General features: G+C 44.4%; 1 protein-coding gene across 1 annotated transcript; it reads left to right on the top strand.

The window, feature by feature from the left end:
• Window positions 1-4201: 4201 nt before the first annotated feature.
• On the top strand, window positions 4202-10534 carry LOC141220354 (securin-like). The gene is made up of 5 exons (XM_073666281.1): window positions 4202-4211; window positions 6382-6551; window positions 7038-7113; window positions 9046-9204; window positions 10461-10534. The coding sequence occupies exons 1-5, from the start codon at window positions 4202-4204 to the stop codon at window positions 10532-10534; spliced, it is 489 nt and encodes a 162-aa protein (XP_073522382.1).
• The last annotated feature ends 1983 nt before the right edge of the window (window positions 10535-12517 follow it).

Here is a 12517-nt window from a genome sequence, read left to right as displayed (position 1 = left end):
GTCACCCCCCCATATAATGCCACATGCAGCATGTCACCCCCCCATATAATGCCCCATGCAGGATGTCACCCCCCATATCATTCCCCATGCAGGATGTCACCCCCCCATATAATGACCTATGCCTCCATACATTAAAAAAAAAAAAATCCAATACTCACCTCACTCCTCCTCACCTGCTGCCGCTGCTCTGGTCTGGTCTGGACTCCAGCGTCGCGGCGGCGTCGTCCCGCTCTGCTCTCCCTGTGACAGCACTCGGGAGAGTGCGGTGTAAAGACGTCACCGCGCCCTCTGACCTGAGACGTCACAGGAAGCGCACAGCAGGAAGACAGCGGATCTGTGGAGGCACGGGAAGAGGTAAGTATCCGCCTGCCGGGGCCCTGAGCAAGCGGGCGGAAGGGCGGGCAATGGCACCGCTCTCCTCTCCTCCGCCCATAGCCCGGCGGGCCGGATAAAAGTCCTCCGCGGGCCGCATGTGGCCCGCGGGCCGTAGTTTGAGGACCCCTGCTCTACACTGTCCATGTGTCCATTGCCACACACCCATTTTTGGATGTCGTTATATTTACAATGTGATTGGACATTTTTGATAATATTTATAAGCTGTATGTAGAAACAGGAGGTCAGTTTTCCTTGTATGAGTCATAAGTCACTGCAAAAGTCCCTGGCAGGGGGATGAGAGCAGCTTGGTCAGGAGGGGAATGATTTTTGCAGGGAAGAGTCTTCCTAATTCTACATAGAGCAGAGAAAAGAGAATAATTAGCCCAGTAGAAAGGTATAATGAGCAGCTGTAAGTACAGTGCTGTATAATCTGATTACAATATACTAAGAGGATAAGCTCTGATGGGAGAGGGTCTTTAAGCCTGTCATGTATTGGGTAATGAGTTGGGGTGTCAGTCTCCATCAGTGCTGGCTGAACATTGACTATCCTGCTCAGATTACTACACATGGCGCTGCTCCTCCTCCCTGTAGTATGGGCTACGCAGGACGGTGCCGAGGCTCCAGATTCTACCTGCACAGCAACAAGGTCCCAACACTTCTACCTCTATAACTTGCCTAATGCAGACGCAAACCTGCAGCCTTTCCACTGAGATCTTGTCGGCCTTCTACACTGCCATGGCTTTGTCTGCACAATGTAGCTTAAAGGGAATGTCCACTTCTTAAGCATCCTAGAAGTCTACAAGACCACCCCTGATCTCTACAATATAAGGTCGGTGTTCCTCTAACCCCCTGCCTTATTTGGCAAATGGGTTCAGTTTTCTATAGAAGTGGCAGAATTTAACCTCTTCCTGACCATGTTATTTCCCATCTCTGCATTTTTCTTACTCTTCTAAGAGCAGTATCTTTATTTTTCTGTCAGTACAGCCATATGAGGGTTTTTGTTTTTATGCCGTTCACTGATCAGGTAAATTATTTTTATATTTTGATTGGACTTTTACAGAAGTAACGCCCATATGTTTTATTTTAAAATGGGTCATAGAGGGGCAGGGGTGATCTGAATGTTCAGATTCTACTTTTTCCTTTTTGTCCCCTTAGGGGACTTGAACATGCAATTATCTGATTTCTTGTGTTATGTACAGCAATACTGCAGTATATAGCCAGCATTCACAGATCTGTCATGACAGGCATGGGTCTTTTCAGCAGACTCCTTCCTGACAGTGATGGCATCCGACGATCGTGTTACAGGGGCACAGATGGGCACATGGCATGACTCCCTTCTCAGTTCGCTGGTAATGCCGCTGTCCATCTCTAACAGGTGGAGCTCTGGCCTACATGTGGCTATTAAAGGCAGATGATGGCTAAATATCACAGCCATCATCTTCCAGGCGTGAAGTCACATCTGGCATATGATGTAACGGCAAATCATGTTGGTAAGAGGTTAACGTGCCACTCCAGTGGGGTTTTGTCACGTGAAATCCTTTTAGTGTTGAAATGACGTAGTCCTTTTGGGCATGAGGGCTGGGTGCTGGGATTACTAGTACACCTGACATCCAGGTGGGCATAATTCTGTTCCTTGTGTATTGGAAGACTTTTGCCTCTGCAGCTTTGGTGTTGGCAATCTTTCACTTTCATGCCCATTGATGGTCCACATGGTTGGCTCAGGAACCGTCCTCACATGATCTAGATTTCCCTAAAGGAAAGTCGCTGTGTGGGGGAAAAATGGGGGAGTCTGTGATGCACCTTATGCCACGGCGCCTCGTGTGCTAAGGCGTGTTAGGTTGCATGAGGCTAAATATCCGGCTCTTCATGTTACGGCTGTTGGTATTCATTTAATTAAGGGGGGGATGTTAAATGAGGGAGTGATGGCGGTAAAAGAACAAAATCTACTTTGATTAATACAGACTGTGTATTAGTACAATGTTATAATGTTGATGGTCAGACGCAGGAGTGGGTACAGAGGGGGGCATGTGACAGTTCATTTTCAATCGTTAAAATATGGTTAAGCAGGTTAATGTAGTATCCTGGAATATTAGAGGTATGGGAGATCACAACTAAAGATTTACAGGAGACGGATTGCGATATGGGGGCCGCTGCGGCACTGAGCAAGCTTTGGAGGGGGCCGGCCTATCATTCTACACATAGTACTTATTCTAGGGGGGTTAGTAGATTGATTCATCCGAATTTACCCTTTGAATGTGAAGGAAGTATTTGTGACAGGGAGGGAAGGTATGTATGTCTAGTGTGCAGAGTGGCTGGGCTTAGAACTTGTCTAATTGCTCTGTATGTTCCTCCACCTTTCTCTATACAGACTGTGCGCCAGCTATTCCCGTGGATAACGGAATTTGCTACCATACCCCTGTTAGTCATCGGTGATTTTAATATGTACCTACACGCTGAGCTTGATAAGTATAGGGGTAATGTTGGGGGAGGGGCTGCTCAAGAGACGTCGTTGGCAAGGGTCTTGCAGGAAATTAGCTTGGTAGATGTGTGGCGGGCTCGATTCCCAAATGTTAAGCAGTATTCGTGTTACTCGCCATCCTATTCCTCTGTCCAGAATTGACCTGGCTCTGGGAAATAGTCATCTAGTCCCTCTAGTTACTAAAGTAGAATACTGCACGAGATTGTTATCTGATCATTCACCATTATTGGTTGTTTTGGGGGTCGATCCTGGCACCATAAACAGAAGGGCACTGTGGAGGTTTAACCCCTACTGGCTGGATGTATTTGGGGAACAGATGGACTTAGCAGGTAAATTGGATCGTTTCTTTAAAGACAACATAGGCTCTGCCCCTTTAAATACGGTATGGGAAGCCATGAAGGCATTTTTACCGGGGATCCTGATTAAGGAAATTTCCATGATCAAATCCAAAAACAGGGCCCGTCTTCAGGAGCTGCGGAGGGAAGTAGACATATTGGAACAGAGGTATGTTGGGTCCCCAAGCATAGAGAATAGGGAACACTGGACACGGGCACAGGCTACACTAAATGATCATATATTGAAACAAGCGGAGCATAAACGGTTCTTTCTTAAACAGCAATTTTATGTGGAGGGAGAGAGTACAGGGCACTTGCTGGCCACCATAGCCAAGGCCCAGACTGGGGCTCCTATGATTGCACCTATCAGGGATACTAAGGGTGCGGTAACTACTGATTCAATGGAAGTTTTACAGACAATTATACTCCTCCAAACTGACTAAGGCGCAAAGGGACATAGATCTCTATCTTCATGATATGCAAATACCATGTCTGACAGATGGCCAGAGAGAGCAACTAGATGCACCAATTACACTGGAGGAGATGCAGGAAGCTTTAAAAGATTTTCAAAATAACAAGGCCCCTGGTACTGATGGGATCCTCGCGGAAATTTATAAGGAAGCTGGGGGGGTTTTGCTTCCCAGGTTACTGGAAGGGCTTAAGGGGGCGAGGGAGGGGGGGGCTTTGCCGACTTCAATGAGGGAGGCTAGCATAGTTCTTTTGACAAAACCTGGAAAGGATGCATTAAACCCTGAATCATATAGGCCAATATCCTTACTCTCGGTAGATGTAAAAATTTTAGCTAAGGTCTTGGCTACCAGACTGGTGGCGGTTATCACACATTTGGTTGCAGAAGACCAGACTGGGTTTATACCGGCCAAGTCGACGGCAATTAATTCTTAATCTGCAAATGCAGTCACAAAATGCGGGTGGTAGGGCAGTGCTATCACTTGATGCCGCTAAGGCTTTTGATAGTGTCGAATGGGAGTATTTATGGGCTGTTTTGAGAAAGATGGGGTTTGGTACTGGATTTCGGGCCTGGCCGCGGCTTCTGTATAACAATCCGGTAGCTCAGATTCAAATTAATGGCAATCTTTCTGGTAGCATTGAAATGGGCAGAGGCACGCGTCAGGGCTGCCCGTTGTCTCCCTTACTGTTCGCCCTGGCTATGGAGCCGTTGGCTGTTAAGCTTCGCTCCAGCAGCGAAATACAGGGGTTCCGCTATAAAACACTGGAGGAGCGGGTAGCCCTATATGCCGACGACCTTCTGTTGTTTTTGGGCGACACGGAGCAATCTCTGACGACGGCTATGAATTTAATAAGGGAGTTTGGAGATCATTCTGGCCTACAGATTGATTGGGATAAATCAGTTCTTATGCCGGTGGATGGTTTGTCTCTGAATACTAGGGCAGGGAATACTTGATTGAAGATTGTGCGAGAATTTAAATATCTCGGAGTTAGAGTGACCACATCTATCGGAGATTACATTCCTTTAAACTTACTTGAACTGCTTACCAGATTTCAACAAAAGGCCAATACTTGGAGCAAACTCCCCCTATCAGTAGTAGGTCGAACTAACTTCATTAAAATAGTGTTAATGCCCCAATTATTATATATCCTTCATAATTCACCTGTCTGGGTCCCCATGAGAAAATTTTATAAATTTCAAGCACTATTTCGGGAATTGATCTGGAAAAAAGGGGTTGGATACACTTCAAAGGCCCAAAGATCAGGGGGGACTAGCCGCACCTAATCCATGGATATATTTTCTAGCCTCTCAGACTCAACAACTCTGGTTAATTCAGGGGAACCTAGATAAACTGATACTTCTACTCAAACACAATTTGCCAATTACCTCCTTTCTAGAAACGGGAATCTCGGGGTGGGATGCTAGGCGGCATCTTCCGACCCTAGCACTTATGGGGAAAACGTGGCAGAAAATCAAACTGTTGTTGGGAATAGAGGGTTTTACCCCGTTGTGGCATAATGCGGGCCTTCCAGAGATCCAGAAATTGAAAGGATTCGGAATATGGGAAAAATTGGGAATAACTAATGTGGCACAAATATTAGAGGGGGAAATATTTAAATCGTTCCATCAGCTGAAAGAAGAATACTGTATTCCACAAACTAGTTTCTACTTTTATCTCCAAATAAGGCATGCATGGTTTGTACAGCCGCGACATATGCAGAGTAAAATCCAACATCATCTACTGTTTAACACATTATTATGCCATAGAGGTGGGAAGGGATTGATTTCCAGAATCTACAGGATACTTATGCAGCAATTTCAGTGGGACAGACCCTTAAATGTTAAGGAGAGGTGGGAGCGTGACATTGGTACTATAACCTCGGAAGAATGGGAAGATGTGGTGGGGAGCGTTCCGATACTATCTACATGTGCGGCACATAGACTCTCACAGTTGTACTTATTGCATAGGGTATATAGAACTCCCAAATTTCTACAGCGCATTGGAGCAAGGAATGACAGTGTGTGTCCAAAATGTGGAGAGGAAGGAGCAGATCTTATGCATATGATGTGGACGTGTAGGAGGGTCGCGGTATTCTGGAATGTGTGTGTAGTACATTAATAATGTGTTTGAGTGTAATCTACCCTTATATCCTAAAGTGTGTGTTGGGCCATGTAGAAATAATAGGATGTGACGAGGATGAAATAATAGCCGTTAAGAGGACTCTATATCAGATCAGAAAGCTTATAGCTGCACATTGGTTGGATCCCTCTCAGGTTCCAGGAATTCTTGGATAGATTGCGTCTTTTATTAAGATTAGAAGAGGGAGTGTACAAAAAGCGGAAGGCTATACGGAAATTTGATCAAATCTGGGGTAGATGGAGCACGTTTCATGGTTATCATATTATGTCCATTTTAAATATCAGTTGAGTCTGAAATGTTGTGGTCTCTCAGGTTCTACTTAACTAATCACTGACTATTAGATATTATGCTCTGTATCCATGGATCAAATTATCAATGCTTTAACAGTTAGATAAGCTATATGATAATATGCCGTCTGTAATTAAATTTGTCTTTGCCATATGGTTTTTGGGGGTGTAATGGGCGGGGGGAGGGGGAACGGGTGGGTTTTGAAGGGCATTGCCAGTTGGGTGATGCCTCAATGTTTATGTGCAATGTTAAAAATGTCTTTTAATAAAAAGTATCTGATTTTTTTTTTAAAAAGGAAAGTCGCTTGTGAAAACCCACCAGGACAAAGTGCACGGTTCTGTATCATGTGGGAAAACATCAAGAAAAGCTCTAGGAAATATCAACAAGCAAGTAATGACCCAGAAGAACGGGCAGCCTCTGAAAGGAGACCGGAAAGTGCCAAAGCCTGCGCCAGCTGTTATACAGGTATAATGTATTACCGCAGCTCTGATCATACACCGCTCTTGTGTTCTGCCCTGTACTGATGTACAGACTTGTATCTACATAATCCTAAAATGCCACAGGAACATCTGCAAGAAGACCACATGGCATTTTCTACTATTACAAGTCCCATTATTATCTGTTGGATTAAAGTGGGCTAATATCTGGCTAATCTAGCTGTGTAACGTGTATGGGGGTCTCCTGGCTGCCCTAACAAATGTTCAGTTCAAATACCCGCTCCTTGTTCTCTAGGCACACATTGCTTAGAGGCAGCAGATTACCCTCCTCCCCACAGAACACATGAGAGCTCATCTGTATGTTGGGAGAGATGGCTGCTAGCCAAACAGTGTATGGCCAGGCCACAGCTATGCCACAAGGGCTTGGCTGACTCCTTTTCAGATCATATATGGAGAACCTAATGGTAAATACTGGATAAATGAAGCTTGTGACCTGGTTCCCGTTCCCCACTAGGTTTCTGACACTTCTGATAAGACAGACGAGCAGCAGTACCCCGACATTGAGAAGTTTGTTCCCTACAATCCTGCAGGTAACTCTTCCACACCTTGCTGTACCTATTGCCTGCCATTAGCCACTTGCCTTTACATTTAATTTTGAGCATCAGAATCAATTCTAATATTTGCACCTGAAGCTGGATGGGGTTAGTGAATTTGTCACCAGGATTTTGCTGCCCCATCTGAGAGCAGCATGATTTAGGGGCAGAGACCCTGATTACAGTGATGGATCGCTTGGTGCAGTTCAGAGTAACTGTGTCTGCTGCAGATCTACAAATGCTCTGAATGCTGGGCTCTGTATAACCCCACCCACACCACTGATTGGTAGCTTTCTGCCTATGCACAGTGTACAGAGCTATCCATCAGTTGTGGGGACAGGGTTGGACTACATGGCAGTAGCTTTACTAGTCCTCTGGTGGCAGTCTCCTGCTGGTGGAGGATCACTTATCAAAACTACAGCAGTCAGCCCAGAAAGCAACACGTCTCTGGAATTGGGGATCTTTGTCCCCACGTTGTGCTGCTCTCAGATCAGGTGGCAATAAACCTGGTGACAGATTCCCTTTAAATGCAGTTTAGGGCCATCTCTGTTACACTCTTACTCTCTATTAGCTGCAATGTCCCATCTACCTAATGCAGCCACAGATCTCATGGCTGCAGTATCCGGATCTTCAGAAACTCGCTGACATCGTGTCAGTTAATCCAATGAGTGTTTGCAGTGACAGCAATGTCTGTTAGCTGGGCTTCTGCTGCTGCTCAGTTGTGGAGGAGAGCAGACAGATGTCAGTGTGGTGTTCGGAGGCTCCTGGGGCCCCTGCACGTGACATCAGGAGTGCCAGAGATCCAGAGTGTGGTCTTGGGCTCCACTATACAGGTGGGACTTTGCAGCTATTTGGGGGTGGGGAGAGGAGGGCACAACACTGACGTGTGCAGTGAAGGTGGTTCAAGTTCATTGATGCTAGATGATCCATTTTGGTGCATTGAGCCCAAAGGTAAACTAGGAATGCCAAAGAACCAATCAAAAACAACTGAACAAAATAGTCAAATTCTGCATAAATAGGAAATCTACTTAACCGTGTATTCATTAAAGGTTTTTTAGAGTGACACCATAGAGACAGGCGCTCACACCAGTGTACATACAATAGTTAAAATACAAAAATATAGACTAGATCTCACAGACACAGGGCAAAGTGTGTGGTATGGAATCCAATATATAATGTATCAGAGCAAAGATTATAGATCTAACCATGCAATAGCTCTGTCCAAGAGTAATTGAATAAATCTAAAGGTGCTTAGTGCATATCAAGGTCGGTAGTAAATAAAGCATTAGTACCTGTGTGGTCCAGAGACTTGTGTGGAGCCCACCCAAGTGTTGGGAATCCCTATTTAGATTATGCACAAGCACTCTTATCTCGTCATATAGTAGATTTATTCAATTACTCTTGGACAGAGCTATTGCATGGTTAGATCTATAATCTTTGCTCTGATACATTATATATTGGATTCCATACCACACACTTTGCCTTGTGTCTGTGAGATCTATTCTATATTTTTGTATTTTAACTATTGTATGTACATTGGTGTGAGCGCCGGTCTCTAGTGTCACTCTCTTACCTAACCGTGTATTCATTAAAGGTTTTTTCCTATTTATGCATACATTTTCTATATTCGGTTCTTGATTGGTTCTTTGTAATTTCTTCCAAACTGTCCTGTCCACATGTCTGGTGAATGTGTGAATTTCTAACTAGCACACATGTTGGTGTAGTATTTACAGAGATTTTAGTGCCGTATCTTACTACAATCTAGGAATGCCTCCTAATCTTAAGCACCACATTAAAGCCCTTTTAAACCATAAGATATGAGTGGACTTGCAGCAAGATTGCTGGGTATCTTTGAGCAGCCAGTTGCTTATTCCTTTACCAAAGATCAACCTATGCTAAAACTATATTATATATTATTTTGCCTTGTAGATTTTGAGACCTTTGATGTCCCAGAAGAACATAAACTGAGTCACCTCTCCCTGGCTGGTGTCGGTCTTATAGCTAATGTGAATGATGCTAAAAGGTTTGTGTCTCTACTAAGCCTAGAGCCGGCCCTCATGGACATCCCTGCACTTAGTTGGGTGTCAGGTAGGTGATTATAATTGAAATGGCAGATAAGATGGTGAAAGCCAGCCTTACTCTGCAGAGATCACTACACATCATGGTACTGTCATCAATACGGGTGACTGCAGTTCTGACACCTTCATACCAAGCACTGTAAAAGCCTAAAACCATTTGGTGAAAACAGTGACTGCCAGCAGTTAGATATGACGCCAGAATTATGGTGCAAATACTTTAATAACACCAGTCTGGATGAATCAGAGCCCCGTTGTTTTGCCATGCAGGGTTTACAGCTCGCTCCCTTTCCCCTGCACTGTCACTGCTGCAGCCTATAACTAGCAGCAGGGGAAGGAGTACAGCTGATGGGGTTAAAATTGTCACCAGGTGATTGCCCCTACATTGTGCTGCACTCAGATGGGGTAGCAGAGACCCTGATTCCTGTGGTCATAAAAATGACAGTAAGCGACATCACTTTTCTCTGTCTAGCAGTTCTCTGAATGCTGAGCTCTGTGTAACCCCACCATTAATTGTACCCATGGTCAAAGCTGCTAATCAGTGATGAGGATGAGCTCTGTAGGACTACATGGCAGCAGGTTTACTAGTCCTCTAGTGGTGGTCTCCTACTGATAATTATTGATATTTATCAGCACTACACTAAGCAGTCCGATAAGTGTCACACCGCTGGAATCGGTCGCTCAGATTATGTCCCAAAATCCTGATGGCAGATTCCATTTAAGTAGTAATCTCGGCCATGTTGGTAACAGGCTACAATCCTCATCCATGTCTAGACTTGTGGGCTGGGTTTTGAGTGACTTGACCATTAGCTTCCTTGTTCTCCTCACTCTCCCCATATAACTGTTATCCAGTGTCACTAGCCTCATTCCCTACAGCAGGGGTCCGCATTCTGGGGCTCAGACCCCCCGTGTGCCTTACAGCTGGGTGCATTTACATCAGGTCTAGCGAACAGCCATAAAGAGCAGGTCTCCAGATGGTGACTTGTGAAGAACCCTGCAAAGAACAGCAGATCTGGATGTGTAGATGGGTGGGAAGCTTGAGAGAAAATGATACTGCCGGTTAGAGGGCGCTTGAAGCTAGAGGTGATGGGAGAATACCTGATGGGGTCACATCCAGGGGTACTCATTAAGTATACCTCCTATAACGGTGGGGGCACCGGATCTTTAACTGCCGTTATATGCTTAATGTGGGTCATTGGACACCACTGAATTGCTATATAGCAGGTCAAATAGGTTTTCTACACTAGTCAAAATAACTTTGTATTCCAGATGCTGCTGACAGTCTTCCATCTTTCCTTGCCATGCTGGAAGAGATCGCTGTGGAGATGCCCCTGACTGACTGAACAGATTAAACAGTGAAACGTCACTTATTTATTTGTCCTCCATTTTGTTAGTGCGCTTGTTCTTAAATAATAAAAAAAAATGTTTTAATGAATGTATTGCTTGTTACATATATTGAAGGATGGCATTACAGTTGGGAATTTCTACTCTACTTCTGCTAAAATGTAAATTCACCATGTGTTGGAGGAATGTAGCTTTTCCGGAGCCGTGTATACAGTGCTGGCCAAAAGTATTGGCACCCCTGCAATTCTGTCAGATAATACTCAGTTTCTTCCTGAAAATGATTGCAATCACAAATTCTTTGGTATTATTCTCTTCATTTAATTTGTCTTCAATGAAAAAAACACAAAAAGAATTGTCCTAAAGCCAAATTGGATATAATTCCACACCAAACCTAAAAAAGGGGGTGGACAAAAGTATTGGCACCCTTTGAAAAATCATGTGATGCTTCTCTAATTCGTGTAATTAACAGCACCTGTAACTTACCTGTGGCACCTAACAGGTGTTGGCAATAACTAAATCACACTTGCAGCCAGTTAACATGGATTAAAGTTGACTCAACCTCTGTCCTGTGTCCTTGTGTGTACCACATTGAGCATGGAGAAAAGAAAGAAGACCAAAGAACTGTCTGAGGACTTGAGAAACCAAATTGTGAGGAATCATGAGCAACCTCAAGGCTACAAGTCCATCTCCAAAGACCTGAATGTTCCTGTGTCTTCCGTGCGCAGTGTCATCAAGAAGTTTAAAGCCCATGGCACTGTGGCTAACCTCCCTAGATGTGGACGGAAAAGAAAAATTGACGAGAGATTTCAACGCAAGATTGTGCGGATGGTGGATAAAGAACCTCGACTAACATCCAAACAAGTTCAAGCTGCCCTGCAGTCCGAGGGTACAACAGTGTCAACCCGTACTATCCATCGACGTCTGAATGAAAAGGACTGTATGGTAGGATAACCAGGAAGACCCCACTTCTTACCTCGAGACATAAAAAAGCCAGGCTGGAGTTTGCCAAAACTTACCTGAGAAAGCCTAAAACGTTTTGGAAGAATGTTCTCTGGTCAGATGAGACAAAAGTAGAGCTTTTGGGAAAAAGCATCAACATAGAGTGTACAGGAAAAAAAGAGGCATTCAAAGAAAAGAACACGGTCCCTGCAGTCAAACATGGCAGAGGTTCCCTGATGTTTTGGGGTTGCTTTGCTGCCTCTGGCACTGGACTGCTTGACCGTGTGCATGGCGTTATGAAGTCTGAAGACTACCAACAAATTTTGCAGCATAATGTAGGGCCCAGTGTGAGAAAGCTGGGTCTCCCTCAGAGGTCATGGGTCTTCCAGCAGGACAATGACCCAAAACACACTTCCAAAAGCACTATAAAATGGTTTGAGAGAAAGCACTGGAGACTTCTAAGGTGGCCAGCAATGAGTCCAGACCTAAATCCCATAGAACACCTGTGGAGAGATCTCAAAATGGCAGTTTGGAGAAGGCACCCTTCAAATATCAGGGACCTGGAGCAGTTTGCCAAAGAAGAATGGTCTACAATTCCAGCAGAGCATTGTAAGAAACTCATTGATGGTTACCGGAAGCGGTTGTTCACAGTTATTTTGGCTAAAGGTTGTGCAACCAAGTATTAGGCTGAGGGTGCCAATACTTTTGTCCGGCCCATTGTTGGAGTTTTGTGTGAAATGATCAATGATTTGATTTTTGCTTCATTCTCTTTTGCGTTTTTTCCTTGCAAGCAAATTAAATGAAGATAATAAGACCAAAGAATTTGTGATTGCAATCATTTTCAGGAAGAAACTGAGTATTATCTGACAGAATTGCAGGGGTGCCAATACTTTTGGCCAGCACTGTATATCTCTAATTTAGAACGATGACTGCACTTCACTACAAGCTAATTGTGCTTGAGCATTGTTAAAGGTGATCTCTGAGAAATGTAGATGAATACACATTTAACACCTTCCTCTCTTGCAGTATATTTTAATCACAGG

Source organism: Phyllobates terribilis, unplaced genomic scaffold (assembly GCF_046119375.1).
Source record: "Phyllobates terribilis strain yellow unplaced genomic scaffold, ASM4611937v1 Scaffold_283__1_contigs__length_2490627, whole genome shotgun sequence".
NCBI classification, from domain to species: domain Eukaryota; kingdom Metazoa; phylum Chordata; class Amphibia; order Anura; family Dendrobatidae; genus Phyllobates; species Phyllobates terribilis.
The sequence above is the reverse complement of the archived record's forward strand: the minus strand, read 5'-3'. Positions and strand labels throughout refer to the sequence as shown.